This window comes from Prunus dulcis, chromosome 2 (genome assembly GCF_902201215.1).
Source record: "Prunus dulcis chromosome 2, ALMONDv2, whole genome shotgun sequence".
Lineage (NCBI taxonomy): Eukaryota > Viridiplantae > Streptophyta > Magnoliopsida > Rosales > Rosaceae > Prunus > Prunus dulcis.
In genome coordinates this window covers 20,548,550-20,566,039 of record NC_047651.1, presented here as the reverse complement: position 1 = coordinate 20,566,039, position 17,490 = coordinate 20,548,550, and the positions used below count along the sequence as shown (strand labels likewise).

At 37.9% G+C, this 17,490-nt stretch overlaps 4 protein-coding genes and 1 non-coding gene across 5 annotated transcripts; 4 read left to right on the top strand and 1 right to left on the bottom strand.

Moving 5' to 3' along the window:
- The first annotated feature begins 389 nt into the window (after window positions 1-389).
- On the top strand, window positions 390-3,263 carry LOC117617822 (elongation factor 1-alpha-like). Its single transcript, XM_034347388.1, has 3 exons — window positions 390-549; window positions 1,484-1,953; window positions 2,052-3,263. Exons 2-3 carry the CDS (start codon window positions 1,492-1,494, stop codon window positions 2,931-2,933), a joined length of 1,344 nt encoding a protein of 447 aa, XP_034203279.1. The 5' UTR covers window positions 390-549; window positions 1,484-1,491; the 3' UTR covers window positions 2,934-3,263.
- A 2,606-nt stretch (window positions 3,264-5,869) lies between these two features.
- On the bottom strand, window positions 5,870-7,894 carry LOC117618607. The gene is made up of 2 exons (XM_034348250.1): window positions 7,766-7,894; window positions 5,870-6,720 (listed from the first exon to the last, which is right to left on the bottom strand). The coding sequence occupies exons 1-2, from the start codon at window positions 7,836-7,838 to the stop codon at window positions 6,068-6,070; spliced, it is 726 nt and encodes a 241-aa protein (XP_034204141.1). The 5' UTR covers window positions 7,839-7,894; the 3' UTR covers window positions 5,870-6,067.
- Window positions 7,895-8,030: 136 nt separating this feature from the next.
- TRNAP-AGG lies at window positions 8,031-8,102 on the top strand. Its single transcript has one exon. It is a non-coding gene; the product is annotated as a tRNA-Pro (tRNA).
- Window positions 8,103-12,595: 4,493 nt separating this feature from the next.
- Window positions 12,596-13,700, top strand: LOC117619487. The gene has a single exon (XM_034349457.1). It carries the CDS (start codon window positions 12,731-12,733, stop codon window positions 13,415-13,417), a length of 687 nt encoding a protein of 228 aa, XP_034205348.1. The 5' UTR covers window positions 12,596-12,730; the 3' UTR covers window positions 13,418-13,700.
- Window positions 13,701-15,339: 1,639 nt separating this feature from the next.
- LOC117620307 (transcription factor GTE6-like) lies at window positions 15,340-17,211 on the top strand. The gene is made up of 6 exons (XM_034350471.1): window positions 15,340-15,398; window positions 15,491-15,658; window positions 15,918-16,130; window positions 16,199-16,276; window positions 16,746-16,964; window positions 17,121-17,211. The coding sequence occupies exons 2-6, from the start codon at window positions 15,500-15,502 to the stop codon at window positions 17,169-17,171; spliced, it is 720 nt and encodes a 239-aa protein (XP_034206362.1). The 5' UTR covers window positions 15,340-15,398; window positions 15,491-15,499; the 3' UTR covers window positions 17,172-17,211.
- Window positions 17,212-17,490: the final 279 nt, after the last annotated feature.

Genomic DNA, 17,490 nt, shown 5'->3' with positions numbered 1-17,490 from the left:
AAGTTTTATAACTTGGGCCTTGGGAGAAACCCAAATCCATCCCATTGAAAAACCCAAAGAAGGAAAGATCCAAGACCAAAGAGAAACAAAACGACGTCCTTTTATGTGGAAAAGATGGGCCCATCACCTGCTGTGCATGAGAGCGTTTCCCGTTTCCCGCGTCGTCCTAGGATTATCCGCCGAATCCTCACGGACCCCAATCACAAAAGCACCCTTTCACGCTCCTCTTTAGCGCGTGTGCCAATCCCCACAACAACCCAAACCCCTTTTGGAAAGAAAAAAAGAGAAACGCGCGCATTTCGGCGTCCGCCAAACATAGTAACAGAAGGCGCCACGTCAGACCAGATAAAATATTTATAAAAACTCAAGGACGCCACCGTCATAATATTGCTGGTGCCGAGGGCATGTTCGTAAACACGGAGAAATTGCTCTGTTATATAAACACGCTGAAACCCTATTCGCTTCTCACGCCTCTGCATCTGTGTGCCTCTTTCACCCTCACTATCACTCTCTCGTCGCTAGGGTTTTAGCACAGCGATCTCTCTCCAGGTTCGATTCTCTCTCCTTTTCTTCTTTGTTATGCTTCTAATATCAATGGTATTTGATCGTTGTTAGCAATCTCTCTCGTTGTATTTATATGTTCGTTTCTGATCTTGAAATCGGTTTATGCTTTGAATCTTTGTGTCTTGGTTAGTGTTGGAATGCTATTGCTATTTAGTGATTCGGATTTTAGATTTTGTGTTGTGGATCTGATTTCGTTATGGTTGATCTTAATAATCAAACTCTGAATCGTCTGTGAGCGTGTTTTGTTTGCATGTTTTGTTCTGTAATATTTTTTAAATAGTAGATCTGACTCTTTTGAGAAGGACTGCACATGTTTTATCAATGGGCCTTCCTTTGCCGCTGGTTTTTTCTGTCCTACATTTTCTTTTAGTATATCTGATCTGTTTTACATTGGTGAAATTTTGTGTTCTCACTTTTGATTTTAATCTACCTAGATTTATCAACTCTGCTTCAGGTTTTTGTCATTCATCATTTTGTTTTTTCTTCGCTAACCAGTGCAATTGGATTTGGTTGATTTACAATTGTTTGCCAAATATGATTTTTTTTTACGTACTCTGTTTCAGTTTTAATATGCTGAATCTTATTGATTGTTTCTACTGACAATTAAATTTTTGCTATCCTAAATTCAATTTTAATATGCTAGGATGTCTGACTGACTCTGCTTCAGTTTTTCGTAAATCTTTTTTATTATTTAAATTCTGTTCTTAAAATGTTTGCTCTGTCAACCGATGCAACTGGCTTCGGTTAATTTACTGTAGTGATTTCCTTTATGGTGATAAATTTGTGTTTTGATATTGATATGGTTTTCAGGCCTACCTTGCTTTGTCATTGAAGTTTTTTTTGTCAGTGGTGGCTTTTTTCTGTAATTTGTGACTGGGTTTCTTACATTTTTTTTTCCCTTCTCTTAATTCATAAACAGCTTTTGTAATGGGAAAAGAAAAGATTCACATTAACATTGTGGTCATTGGCCATGTCGACTCCGGGAAGTCTACCACCACTGGCCATTTGATCTACAAGCTTGGAGGTATTGACAAGCGTGTGATTGAGAGGTTCGAGAAGGAGGCAGCTGAGATGAACAAGCGATCATTCAAGTATGCCTGGGTGCTTGACAAGCTCAAGGCCGAGCGTGAGCGTGGTATTACCATTGATATTGCCCTCTGGAAGTTTGAAACTAACAAGTACTACTGCACTGTCATTGATGCTCCCGGACATCGTGACTTCATTAAGAACATGATTACTGGAACTTCCCAGGCTGACTGTGCTGTCCTCATTATTGACTCCACCACTGGAGGTTTTGAAGCTGGTATTTCCAAGGACGGTCAGACTCGTGAGCATGCTCTCCTAGCTTTCACCCTTGGTGTTAAGCAAATGATTTGCTGCTGCAACAAGGTACCTTTGGGACATCTTGCTTTAGTACTTTGTTATATTTGATTTTGATTTTACTTTGTTGTGATCAATAATTTAATATCAATTGCTTTCGTTTACAGATGGATGCTACCACTCCAAAGTACTCGAAGGCAAGGTACGATGAAATTATTAAGGAAGTCTCATCCTATCTGAAGAAGGTTGGCTACAACCCAGACAAGATCCCCTTTGTTCCCATCTCTGGGTTTGAGGGTGACAACATGATTGAGAGGTCTAGCAACCTTGACTGGTACAAGGGTCCTACCCTTCTTGAGGCCCTTGACTTGATTAATGAGCCCAAGAGGCCCACAGACAAGCCCCTCCGCCTCCCACTTCAGGATGTCTACAAGATTGGTGGCATTGGTACCGTCCCTGTCGGACGTGTTGAAACTGGTATCATCAAGCCTGGTATGGTTGTGACCTTTGGCCCTTCTGGGCTGACAACTGAAGTTAAGTCTGTGGAGATGCACCACGAAGCTCTTCCGGAGGCTCTTCCAGGAGACAATGTTGGCTTCAACGTGAAGAACGTCGCAGTCAAGGATCTCAAGCGTGGTTTCGTTGCCTCGAATTCGAAGGAGGATCCAGCCAGGGAGGCAGCCAACTTCACTTCCCAAGTAATCATCATGAACCACCCCGGCCAGATTGGAAATGGCTATGCCCCTGTGCTGGATTGCCACACCTCCCACATTGCAGTCAAGTTCAATGAGATTCTAACCAAGATTGACAGACGATCCGGCAAGGAGCTTGAGAAGGAGCCCAAGTTTTTGAAGAATGGTGATGCTGGATTTGTTAAGATGATTCCTACCAAGCCAATGGTGGTGGAGACCTTCTCCGAGTATCCCCCACTTGGTCGTTTCGCTGTCCGGGACATGCGACAGACTGTTGCTGTGGGAGTGATCAAGAGTGTGGAGAAGAAGGATCCAAGTGGAGCAAAGGTGACCAAATCTGCAGCAAAGAAGAAGTGAATTGTGCGCTTTGAGAAGGGTTACAATAAAGCATGGATTGTTGCTACTAGTTTTTCTGGTAGGTGCTTAGGTGTCGTCTGTCTTGTTGGTTATAATTTCAAGTCTCCTCCGTCGTCTCTTGGCTGCTGTTCGCAGAACTGGGTGCTCGATCGGCGGTGGCGGGGTTATAATCTGGTGTCGTTTTGCTGTTTTGTTTTGTGGTTTTAATTCGTGTCAGTTGTGGTGTGTTTAGAATTTGTTGCTATACTTTGCTCGGATCTTGTTGCCTTTAAAAAAAATATATAATTAGTTTTGACTCATAATTGCGTCAAATTTTGAGCGGTTTCATTATATTTCTTTTCCGCTTACAAGAGTTTTTTTTATTTTAATTTTTTTGGGGTTAAGGTTACTGTTCTACTTGTTTCATTCCCAAATTGAAGGTCTAGCTGAAACTTGTTTCGAAAAAGGAAAAAGGAAAAAGAAAAGGATGCATAAGTGCAAATTCTGATAAAACTCTAGTAGGTAAGGATGCATAAGTGCAAATTCGTATGCGCTCATTATGGGGCCGGTCCCTTTTTTACCTTCATATGATGGTTTCCATTTTTTTAATTTTACTTTATAATTGTAGTAAAGTTTAATTTTCGAGCCATTCTTTCAGACGAGAGTTTGTGTAACCAAAAAAGAAGGGCCGGGATCATTTTAAAGAAATGACATAGGAGGAGGAACACATGACAAACGGATGCACCACTAATTTTTATGTTTTGTTATGTGCATAAATCTCATTTCTTTTATCTTCAATTTGGTAGGAACTGCTTTCTTATGATAATAAACCATAAATACAGAAGAAGATTTTAGCATTTGAAAACTACGTACTAATTACATGTGCGGAATTATGTGTCTTAAGTAAGATGTTGGACGAAACTAAATTTATATTTACTAGTAATAAATCTACTACTCTATTGAATCGAGGTAGTAATGTCACACATAAAGTTACATGTAGAAAAACCTTTCTATGATTGGAGTGCTACTTGAGGAAAGCCATAGGCAAAATGTCATTTGATAAAGAGCAACCTTTTGGTGGGTGAGCCACGGTTTAAGAAACACACGATGCATATCTCTCTCTCTTATGCAATTTTGATTTCTCCATATTCTCTCTCTCAAGGTAAGAAAATTGGATTTGTCTGAATTTTACTGTGCTATGTGCTTGCTTTATACATGGAGCCAGGCCTGGTGTGAACAGGGGCCAAGGCTACAGCCTTATTCTTTTACTCTAGGTAAAAAGATAAAAATGTAAGTTCTCATCACTTTTTTTTACTCCCCCGGAGTGCGTGCTAAGCTCAATGAGGGCCTCCAAAACGACGTCGAATAGCAAGCGCACGAAGCAGGGGCGAGCTCTAGGGGACTTGGGGCACTTGGCTCAGGAGGTTCGCAAGGACGTGGAGTTTCTGTAGCAGGGGATTGGGAGTGGGATTCAGTGGGCTAATAAGGCTATTCAAATTCCAGAGGTTTCCAAGGCCCTAGACGACGTCGTGTGGCTTCGCAACCTCGAAGACCCCAATGTTCTCAAGAAAAATCAAATACTTTGAAAGAAAGTCACGAAGAAGCTGTTCTAGAATTGAATAACTTCTTGAGAAGGTTATGAATATGGTGGAATTATCCAAATAATATTTAAATTTGGGCCCAAAATAGCCTAAATATGCCTTCTCGGTTAGGCCCAAACTGATTCTAATCGACCGAGAATGTCAATCTAGCCAAATTTTCAGTAAACCTATTTCTCTATGTTCGAGATCGGTACCAAATTCCGCCAAACCGCCACTTGTCGTTTGGTTTCCCAGTTGGGGTGACTGAACCCATGCCTAGAACGAAATGGTCACAAACCTTTATTTAATTTAGATAATTTTATTACACAATATATTGGATGCCTCTAACTAGTTTAGTGTTCATGAATGAATTTCAATTTTGGGTTTTACTGAGCTTTCCTTTTTTGGGGCGCTATTTAAGTTTTGAGTTTGATGTTCATTACTGATTTGTCTGGTTTCGGGTTCATAACTGATTTCAATTTTGGGAAATAGCTGATCATCAAATTCCATTTTAGTTTACTAGAGTTTATATTTCAAACAGTTTCTACAATCAACGATTTGAAAGAACAATTGTTGGAGATAAAACGAGATTTCAGAAACATACTGGTGAAGCTACACATTAGCAATTAAGTTGCCACATTTGCAATTAATTGAAAGTCTAGCTTAAACTTGTTTTGAGACTTAAAACGAACAAGGAAAAAAAAACTTGTTAAAAACTTGGTAATGCAATTTTTAAAAATGAAAAATTGGAAGATAATTATGTTGTAATTGTTTTATTAGTCCATGAACTTAGACCCGATTTGCATTTGAGTTCCTCAATTTCCAAAATCGTTCCCGTGGTCCTTCAACTTCAGTTTTGTAAAGACAAATTGCCTTCACAATTTTCATTCATAATCATTATTGTAAAGGGTTTAAAAGCCACAAAATCCATGCACTGGATGATTTCCATGTGTAAGGAGTTTCAGAATCTGGCCTCTTCCTACCTCCATTGTTTAAGTGGTAATTATTTATCATTTTAAATTACTCTTTTCTGAACTAGTAAAAAAATTGTTTCTACTTCCCTTAGAATTGTGAAATATGAGGGGCTTCTTGCCACGAAAAATTATATTGATTGTGGTTTTCAACAATTTCCAAAAGTGAAAGTTTTTTTTGTGGCTAAAACCTAAATTTACTTAAAAGAAAACACATCAAGCATATATGCATAGATACTAGCTATATAAGAAATTTTCTTTTGTCAGATGGACTAAAAATATGAGATGCTTGTGTTGTTAAGCGAAGAATATAGACCATTCATTAAGTTTCTAACTGTTAATGTGGTTTTAACAGTTTGAAACCATAGACACGCAGCACTAATTCTCACAAAAGAACATCATGCAATACTTCAAATTGGCAATATGGAGGGTCATATTTCCCAAATATTAATTATTTCTTTATCAAAAAACCTGAAACTGGTGTCTCATGCATAAACAGATGAAAAAAACAAGTAGAAGCCGCACAGGCTCATTGCACTACATGATTTCTATAACATAATTCAGCCACCAAGAGCAAAACTTCTGAGAACTCAGCATCAAATGATCATAAATTCTTAAAAGCTGATTCCTGAGTTGCTTTCTGTGGAGTCAGTCTTGCTAGCAAAGCCTTGTTATGGCAATGATCAGGGTCGACGAAGTAAAAGTTTCCATTGGCCTTAAAAGTCACAAAAGGCCTATTGGTTTCTGCTGGCCGGATGTCAGAAAACTTAATGGTCCTTGGAATGTATGTTGCAAGCCAGGACAACATTTCCACCTCAAAACTGTCTGTACCAGGCTTCCATCTCAGCTTGTGGATGTATGGGGTCACGAACCAGTGAAGGGCAGCTGTGGTAGAAGCACTCAAGAATATCACTGAAGATGCCACAGCACCTTTCAAGATCACATTCATACCCGGAGATGTCATAAAGGTTATCACTGGGCCTAAAGAGACAGAAAGGCAGCAGGTTGAAAGCGAGAGAAGTTTCACTTTCTTTATAGTAGATGAGATCGGACCATAATAGATAACCCCAGAGTCTTTTCCATCTTCCCCAACTTCGCCACCTCTACGTGGTCCAATGCTGATTTTCCCATCATCCTCTTTTGTTGTGGCATGAGAAGCCCATCTTTTCTGGGAAGCATTGATATCAAAGCCAGAGTTGAAACCGGATTTGGTGTTCAGGCCAAGTGCCCAGGCTCCAGACCTACAAGGTTGATAACCTGAAGCAAAGGATTTTACAACCAATAATAGTCACAAATGCAAGTATAAGAAGTAGACGGAAAATGGAATTTTGGATAGCAAAAGAATTCAGAACAAAAAAAGTTGCAAAAAAAAGAAGAGGGGGCTATACAAAAAAAATAGAAAAGGGCTGAGAGAGTGGGACTTACAGGCAGACACAAGTTAAGGACAATGCAAATTACTGAGAAAAGACATTGGAATCTCATGGGTTGAACAGTAGGCTAGCTAAACCACAGATGCTACAATTTTGGCATATCAAATACAATTTCAAAATGTGACAACGAATGCACATAAGCTTCAATCAAAAGAAAAGAGAGTAGATTAATAACTATGATCATAACATGAAACCAAAAACTAAACTAAGTCGTTACTACACTAGGAGAAAAAGTTAGGAGACTGAAGATTGTTTCTAGAGCATCATTTACAGTTACCATATCCAAAACAGTGTGTTAGCAGTTATACACTACAAAACAGTTAATTATGCTCGGAAGAGCAAAACTTGATTCTTGGCCTCTAGCCGGGGAAAATTGTCCAATTGCCAGAAAACAATATCGTTTAAGGGAAAAAAAAGACATTCTTAATTGATTTTGGAAGAAGGGTTTCCAAGAACAATAGTGAAGCACCATTTGAGTGCAAAGAAAGATGTTTTTCTATCAACAAGTTTACAATAGCTACAGGGTTGAGGAAAGGCTGAAGGAGACCAAAGGCACATCCTTTTTGCCAAACCGAGTTTGCCTAAACCAGAATATAAGCCAAAAGTGCCAAATTATTCACCAAAGTAGAAGATCCAGAATATGGTCTCTGTGCAAACCGTTATTGAAATGAAAATAAAGAAATTGGGTAAATTGAGCTTCTTGTTGTAACACTTGTGAATTGGTGAATTCGGTTCTTAATATATTACAATCATTTCGACAATTTTGGAATGAAAAATGAAAACCAGGGGTAGACAGATAGAGAGATCTTAAACCCTAAACCCCAATAGATAGAGAAATTAAGCCAACATGTAAGGAAGGAATGAAGAAGAACCTGAAAGCAAGTTTGAGGATGCGAGTTGCTTGGACTGTGATCGCAGTAAGTGAAAGAGAGCCGCCCTCGTCATTTTTGCTCCACTTCACTAATTCTGAGCTGCACACAAAAACCAATTTTCAGGGTTTAACATTGATTCCTCAAATTTCGACACCAAAAAAATAAATAAATAAATAAATAAAGATTCCTCAAAAAAAATTAAAAATTAAAAATTCCTCCATACAAATAGTATATAGTTAATAAATTTAGCCAATAGAACAACAGCGGGCATTTGGTCTAGTGGTATGATTCTCGCTTAGGGTGCGAGAGGTCCCGAGTTCAATTCTCGGAATGCCCCATGTCTTTTTTTCTTTTTTGGTTCTAGGCTCAGCTTTCGTTTTCTTCACGCACCCACCATTTTGTTCTAGTGTTTCTAGATTAAACCCCTCCTCAGCTCCATCCATCCCATCTCTTTCGCGCGTTTAACCTTTTTCTACTTTGACTGCTCTTCCAAATGCAGACTTCCAGTTAGTCTTGTTTTTTCAATCAATTTTCTAATACATCTTCCTAGTTCATCCAGAAGCTTTACAATTTTAAAACCATCAACAACAACGCCACGTCGCCACCACCCCCCCTCCATTTCTAGAAGCAAGGCCCACTTTCTCACTCCATCCATGATCCATCCATATATATATACACATATAACCTCTGTCCCAATAATCAAACACCAACAGCAGCAAGCAACAAGCATCAATTTCATCCCTACCCAAATCATCAAAATGGAAAACTTCTCTGATTTTGAACAACAACAAGGGGTTGAAGAAGATGCACTCTCTCTTTGTGATCTGTTACTCAATGATGATGGTGATGAATCAGTAGAAACCCCAAAAGCCTCTCCTTCTTCTGACCCAGCAGACTTCTTTGAATTCTGCGTCGACCCAATCTGTGGGTATCTCCCCATGGACGTTGTTTTCTGCGGAAAGTCCATACTTTGCTCAAAACCCATCACCCTTCCAACCCCAGAGTCAGAGCCTCAAATCAAGAACCCATTTTTCTCCAGATCCGAATCTCTCAGATTCTCACAGGCCTCTGCCTCTCCAGCTCGTTCGGATCTGGTACCGGCAACCGGGAAATGCCGGTCGCCGTCGAGCAACTCGCGGAAGCACAAGGTGTTGATAGGGTTGGTGAAGTACCAGCCGGAGATGGACTTGAGTGAGATAAGGAAGCGGCAGAGTCGGCGCGCTCCGGCCCCCATGTTCCCGGTGATAAACGGTGGGGAGCAATCGGCTGTAACCGGTGGAAAGAGTGGGTCCGGGAAAGGGCACTGGGGTCTGATGAGACCGCTGAGGTGTCCGTCCCACCTGTTGAGCGCGTTGGCCAAGGCGACTCTTGGGTGTGTGCCACGTGTCACTGTGTGAGATTTAGGTCTTATTTGGGCTGCTGATAATTAAATTTGTTTATTGGTTTTGGTTCCTAGCTTGAAGCTTCGTCATGTACATAACAAATTTTATCAATCTACATATTTTTTGGTTCTATTCTTTTAGTAATTATTTTTTGTGAATTAGTTCCATGATTAGTGGTTAAACCTTTTGTTAAACTGCCTCGAAATTAATCTATAAGTTGATAAGAAAAAACAATAACATAAAGAAAGTGGAAGAAGCCTAATACATTGATCACTTTAATTATGTCGTTTAGTCACTGAGTTTATCTTAAAAGTTATGTTTTTACATGTCTACTTTTAAGGATCATTCGTTAAAAATTAAAAAAAAAAATTCAATCGAACTTGAAACTCTCATCTTAAAATTGTGGTTACATATATAAATAAAAACAAAATTTTCCGTAAATACACAAATGATTATCAAATTGCTAAACAATATTCAACTGGACTGATTTTTCTCACTATAATTCATGAATGAATGAATCTTAAAGGTATGAGTCAAGACCACATATGATCTTTGGTGAATCTGCAACAAGGGGAATCAACCCCCACTTGCCCTTGTTACTAAACATAAAATTACTCGTCATTTGCCAACGGAATCTAGCCTAATAGAAAATTACCTTTGATTTGCATATTATATGTCTTAAATTCGAATACTCATGACACTTTGGTAGTAGTGTGTGTGGGGAGCGGATCCGCTGTTCCCAATTTGGTGTCTCCTTCATGTCCCCTCTTTAGTTATTTGACATGTGTCATATAACTTAACAGAGAATTAACTCTTTTAACTTTTTATTTTATTTTTGACATTAAAAAAATAAAAAAAAATCAGCAAATACCAAGTAAAGGAGCGTCTGCATCCCAGCAGTAACCCTAGGCCATTGCCTTCTAGGGCCAAAGTCAATGCCCCTTCGATCCCATAGAGCAAGTGCGAGTTGATCGTGAGTTGCCTTTGGCTGTTTCTACGTGGACATGAATCTTGGTTGTGGAGAGCTTCTTGTTGTTAAAGATGTCCAAATTTTCTATTTGTTTTCTACAGTTTTGGGAGTTATCTTTGGGTTTTGGAGTTTGCTTTTGTTCTTTTGGACTGTTGATTCCTTCTCGGATTTGTTTCATTTTGGTTTCAGAGTGCCCCTTTAGTTCTGGCTTGTTATCTGTTTTGGGTTTTGGTTGATTTGTTTCTTTGGATTTCAATTTCATTTGATTTTGTGAACTGAGAGGTTGAACATGAGGTATCTCCTCCAAATCGATTTCTTGGTTTTTTTTCTTTTTTTGCTCAGATTCCTCCAAATTGATTTCAACACTCATGTATCTTCCCTTTGTTTTCTCATAAATCAGACAGTCTCTTCATCGTTCTAGTATTTGTGTTACGTAAAAGATGAGTTGGTTTCATTTTGTGATTCAGATATCTTCTTCTTAAGGATTGTGATTCCTCATGTCTCATATCTCTTCCATTTTGTGATGTATTGGTTTTTAAGTTCACTGCACTTTTGTCTCGGGGATTTTTTCTATATTTTTTAAAGAATTTTTCTTAATGATAAAATAAAACAAGTTAACAAAGTTAATTTTCTGTTAAGTTATATGACATGTGTTGAATAATTAGAGAAGGGACACGAAGGGGACACCAAATTGGAGATAGAGGATCCGTTCCGTGTGGGTGTGAGAAACTCCCCCCTCCTATAACTTGTACTATATATAAAAAAAATTACTCGACATTTCTATAATGTTTTCTTTGAATATGGTTATCGTGAAAGCAAGATGTTTGACGAAATGCTTGAAAAGGGCAATAAGGCAATGAGCATAAGAAATTAGGCAAGGTGATGTTTCCTTCATTGGTAAAAAAAAGTCCTTTTGCCAAACTTCCCATTTGGATCATTATACATGGTTGATCCTTATTTTATGGCCAATCTTTATTCTCCTCCTCCTGATGATGGAGAGCTTTGATAGATGTTTTAATTGGAGTTTGTAAGAAAAACTTGAATAAGGATTTTATAGTCATGTGACAAATTAAATAAAAAAATATCATTTAATAAATTGTAATATGTTATAAAAGTTAATTCTTGGTTCTTTTTCTCGACTGTGAAATGGGTTTTCTTATTATTATTTTTGTTGGTTATTGTCTTTTGGATGTATTGGTTGAGTTAATTCTGGTTCTGTTAGTGAATCTCGGATGGGCTATGTTTTGAGGGATATTTGACTTGGTTTGCTGATCTACAGGTGTTTGGTTCTTCTTGGTGGTGATTGGTGGTTTATCCATCTACAGTCATGGAGTTTCTCTTTGTTGGTGACGGCTTAGAGTTTCTCTTTGGTTGTGGCGGTTAGGTTTCCTATGTTTTATTTTATGCCGAATGTGAGCTTTATACCTCATTGTGGGCTATATGCCTTTATGTGGGCTAAATGCTTTTATGTTGGCTTTTGCAGTTTTAGTTTTTTTACTCGGAATATGATCTTCATGCTATTCTGTGATGGTTTAAGCTAGATTTGTTCCTGTTGGTTTTCTAGCCGGTATTTTTGCCCGGCTTTATTTGTAATGTTTTCTATCTTTTTGGGGGTTTGCAATGAATTGAAACTTCGACCTTAAAAAAAAAGAAGTTATAAAAGTTAAATTATAATTAGAAATTTGTAACTCATGTCACATTTTAACTCGACTATATAAAATGCATAGGACATTTCATCCTCATCCCACCAAAAAATAAAAACCTATATGTTTAACTTTGAAGACCAGAAATTTTCCACAACAAACCAAAAAAATTGCAATCCATTCCGCAAATGAAATTACAATTCCACGTTATCGTATTTATTTATTGGTAAAAAGAAAAAGAGATATTTAGTGATATACCCATTTCTAGCACTAATATTATAAATAAACCCTACACAATTGAATTCCTATAAACAAACCCAAAAAAAACCCAAAAAATGATAGCTAGCCTTATTGAATTTAATATTGATTATTAAATTACTTTGATGCCCTATTGAGTGCTTTGGGTATTTTTATGAGATTTTGGGGTTGGGCTTGTTTTAAGAAATTGAAGTTTTATAATAAAGTTAAAAGCTTTTTTTTTATTTTAAATGGGGGTGTGTTTGAAAATCATTTTAAGAGGGAATTTTATAATCCCACAAAAAAAAACCCATATTGGGTATAATAAATCTCCAAAGAAAAAAAAAGATGCCTCGGGTGCACTCTTCTAGTGGCTCTATTCACTTTGTCAACTATATTTGTTTTGATTTTCCCTCCTTGGAAGCCATGGCCCCACCACGCATGCTCTTTCCTCCTCCTTCTCTCTCTTCTCTCTCTCTCTCTCTCTCTCTCTCTCTCTCTCTCTCTCTCTCTCTCTCTCTCTCACAGTCACTCACTTCTAGAAATCCTCAGCTAATTAAGTAATTAATTATGCTAATTACCTTGCTTAAGGAACTACCCTCCTCTCTTTCTTCCTCTCACTAATTTTCAACACCCTCCTCCTCCAAACACCAATCAACCATATATAAATCCCACTTCCTCATCCTCTTTCTCACACCATCTCATTCTTTTCTTCTCTCCCTTAAGAAAAAAAATGGACGACATAAAAAACAACGCCGTCCCACAAATGGACGACACCCTCTCCTTCTGCGACTTCTCCCTCTACAACGATGATTACGACAACTACTCGCCGTCTCCCCGCCAATACCCGGACACCCCGGAAAGCTTCTTCGAGTTCCTCGTCGACCCGGATTTCGAACCTGACTCTTCCGCAGTGGGCCCCACGCTCGACGCCATCGTCTTCTGCGGCAAAACAATCGGCTACGATGCCCCTCAAAACCCAAAGCAGCCCAAATTGGTCCAGAGGGACCCACGAAACGGCCTCTTCCTCTTCAAAACCAACTCCTTCAAGAGGTCCCACAGCTTCCGATCGACCCTCGATCTGGCCATATCCTCGCCGTTCAAGCCGAGCTCACCGGCCACCGGGAGCTGCCGGTACCAGAGCAGCAAGTCCCGCAAGCATAAGATGGTTCTGATCGGGTCGCTGGTCAAGCCCCAGCCCAAAATGGAGCTCCGCGACATCAAGAGGAGGCAGAGCCGGCGGGTCCCGAAGCCGATGTTCCCGGTCGCTAATGCAACCGAACTGGTTGCCGCTGCACCAGCCGATGGCGGTGGGGCGCTCCACAAGGGCCTGCTTCGGCCGCTCAGGTGCAGGGCCCACCTCGTGAGTGCGTTGGTTAAGGCGTCGTTTGGTTGCATTCCGTCACCAAAGCCCGTGTAAAAAACACTATTCCTGCGCGTGGACTTGGTCCTTCATTTCACCCTTGGAGGATTTTTCCGTTTATTCATTTTGTGTATTTTTTTCTTGCTATTTTTTATTTTTTTACTATGATATTTTTGCTCGGTGATGTATAGACTAAGTTTTTATATATATATATATAAAATAAACAAATAGTAATGATAATTTCCTTGGTCACGTATGGTCTAAGCTTAAATAGTCAGAATTGGTGTGTCTATCTAATTATATAATCTTTTTTGTGGGTCTATCTAATTTTCTTTTTGGCCGTTGAGTTGTCTGATCTAGTTCAAACGTTGAAATTACAATTTTTTTTTTCAAAATGTCCTACCTTCTACAATAGTGGTAGAATGAGTGTGTAGCATGTTGATTTCAATAGTATTTTTCACACACAAATGAAGTTAAGATGAGCATGACAAACACTGAATAGCGAATTTTTTTTTATTATAAAAAAAAAAAAGTGATATAATTTTATTATATCAATAGGAATAATAGTACAAATGACAAAGATTGTAAAGGGAACCATCCCAATAACAATATGGCAGACATGGGTAAAACTTCCACAGTAACCTAAGTTAGCTGAAAAGCTGAAACGATCTAAAGAGAATCACTCTCGAAAATAACTTTTCTATAACCTCTCTCAACCACCATAAATTCCCTGAATCTAGTCCAATAACATTAAGGACAAAAACTAGCCGCTAACCGTCATGACTCTCATAGATATACTAAGAACACAGAGCAAACTCAACTAAGTTTTCTAGAATTATAAGAGAAAAAACACAGAAAACTCATAGAGTTTATAGACTTTATTGAACAAACTAAAACAATGCTAGCTAAAAGAAAACTAACTGCATGACATAGAGAGCGTCACCTAGTTAATCAACGGCCCCAACGCACCAATGAGCAGTGAATCTATCATAGCCAACTCGCAACACCTCAAAGAGCAGACTAGCAAGATGAGGCACAACCAAAACTAACCCAAATATGAGACAATAAATCTGCCAAAGAAAGAATAGAACAACATAAATCCACTAAAAGCTGAAAATACCGAAGATCCGAAAGAATCCGGAGAAAAACCCCCCAAATCTAAAGACTCTCTCTCTCTGTGTGTGTGTGGATTAAAGGAAAAGCCCCCCATCTAAAGCGGTCTCTCTCTTCTTCTCTTCTCAGCATACTACATAGCAAGTTATAGGTAAGGGTTAATTAATAGTAACACATTACCGGCAGTTTAATCTATTAAATATATTTCATTATTAAGTGGATTAAAACAAGGAAAATAAAGCAATTTTATTTTTTATCAATAAGGTATAGAATTTAATTTCGGAACTTCTTCGAACATTTAGAAAAAAAGAGTATTGCTACTAAAAACATTACTATGGGTGTTGCTTTCTTGTTTTGCATACATATATATCTTTCAGAGCAAACTTGACAATCAATGATCTTACATTCTATTTGAGAGGGTACAACATGAACTTCCAACAATTATTATTAATGAAATTCAATTTGATTTGTTATATCTCTTCACAAAATCAAAACTGCAAAATTCATTCACTGATTTTCTCTTCAAAATGAACAAGAAAGATAGAAGACTTAGTAATTTTCTTTTGTGCCCCCTCAGTTCTCGACCCTGAGCCAGGGCTGGTGAAACAATGGGGACGCCGGCATAGCTTCGCTTCGCAGCCGAGAGGGAGGAGGAAGAGGAGGTAGACGAAGTAGCCATGAGGGAGAGAATAGACATCACAAGCCCTTAAGTTGGAAGGAATAAGATTCCTTAGTAAAGAAGAAATCTAAATAAACATGTACAACTAAATTACAAGTATTAAGTGGTAATTAAGGAATCCTAATTAGGTTAGGGTTTTATCACCTCCTTAGATATATATAGACCTAGACTCTCTCTCTCTCTCCCCAAACCCAATTTCAGCTCTGTCTTCGTCTCTGCAGCAAAGTCTTCTTTTCCTACGTACTGGTTCGTCTTTTCAACTTTTCACGGTTTAAACAATTATACTAATTTGGAGGCAAAAAATCACCGTCATATCAGTCTTTTGCAAATTGCAACAGATAGATCAAATGGAGACAGATGCCATTGACTCAGTCTTTGCAAAATTGGATCAAATGGAGGTTGACAATGACATACATACTGAAAGTTCAGTAAATTCTCCAAACAATTATGCAAAACCAGAGTCTTTCAAGTATCGGGTTGATGACATTTCCATAAAAGTTGAAAAGGTAATCGAAAGTTCTCTCCTTTTGTTTGATTCCGATCATGTCAGATACACACATTAACATGTTACATAATTTCACACTACCCAAGTAAAATTTGTTAACTTTTTATTTCATGCTGATTATCAGTTTAAAGATGCTTATGTGATTGTATTTTTTGGGTTTAACTTAAATTTGGAGTTGTTTGAAGGTCCATACATTTATAACATTATTATAATTTTATATGATTGTTCTTGTTATCACATTTTTCTGCTGGATTTCGCAGCTTCGGCAAAGAGTGGATGCGATAGAGCTGTCGAGTACAGCTGAAAGTAGCTCAGCTGTGAAGCACAAAGAGAAAAATATCCAAAGTATTTTGAAGAAGCAGCAGCTGGATATCCAAATTATTAAGAAGAAGCAGCAGCAGGATGCTTGGGAAGCAGCTGCTGAGAAGAGAATGCAAAAACTTATGCACCGCTTTGGCTCAATATTTCGTCAGGTAAGTTCATGGCTTCCCTTGTGTGTGTTTATGTGGAGTTTCTGATGTATATGTACTTTGGCTATCAGATTAGAAAACATCAGTACGCATGGGTCTTTGCTTGCCCTGTAGATGCAGAACGTCTTGGTTTACATGACTATTACAAGGTAAAGTTTATTGCTTCTTCTTCAACTCTATGTTCTGGCTGGTATTCTAAGTACTAATTCGTGTTCTTCTGCGTAAAGATATTTATGATGTTTTCATTGATGATCCAATGACTCTTATTATTCAATGGAAAAGTTTTTTTTTGTCTCTCCCCAATTGAAAGTTTCCAATGTGTTTGGCAATTTAGTTACCATTTAGGAGAGAAGAGAAAAGACATGAAAGAAAAGATGAAGCTTAGTGTTGCTTATTTTTTAGTTGGATAGAGAGAAAATCTTTGAGTAAGGACATTCTCAAAATATCACAATTGTACTATCTCCACTTCTGGAGAGAGTGAGGTTTCAAAGTTTTCTTCTCTTAGATAATCCAAATGAGATAATTTTCAAAAGTCACTCTAGCTATCTTTTCTCAATCCAAACACACTTTTCTTCCATATATGTGTACAAAAATAATCTGTTACACATTATGTTCTAGGTTATTGAGAAGCCAATGGATTTCCGAACAATTGATAATCGAATGAAAGCCAAGGGATATAAAAACGTTCGGGAGATGTGTGCAGATATGAGGCTAGTTTTCAAAAACGCGATAAAATATAATGATGAGAGACATGATGTTCATGTTATAGCCAAAATTTTGCTGGAGAAATTTGAGGAAAAGTGGCTGAAGCTTCTTCCTGAAGTTGTTATTGAAGAGGTATATATATATTCCAACATGATGTGCTCTTTCTTGAATTGATATAGTCTATAGGATTTGGGGTTCAGTAAAGTTGTTTGTTTGGTTTGGTATATAGAGATAAATTAAAGCATCCTGTTTAACTATTTCTTCTCTGATTTATAACTTCACTTGCAGGAAAGATGGCTAGGACCGGGGGACGCATGCAGCAGCAATGTGAAAATGTAGCTTGCTGAAGAGTTTTTTTAATTAATTTGTTTTTCTTGGGTTTTTATATTCTTTTTCCACAATTATATTTTTTCCTGGTCAATTATAGACTAAGTTTTAAAAAAAAAATTATTATTATAAAATAAATACGATATTAAAATTTTCGTTGGTCACACTAAACTTATTTATTTATTTATTTTAATTTTTAATCAAAGTGTGTATGGACACTAAGCTTAAATAGTCAAAATTGGTGTATCTATCTAATTATTTTATCTTTTTTGGGTCTATCTATTTTCCTTTGGCTGTTAAGTTGTCTAATCTAATTTTCAAATGTTGAAAT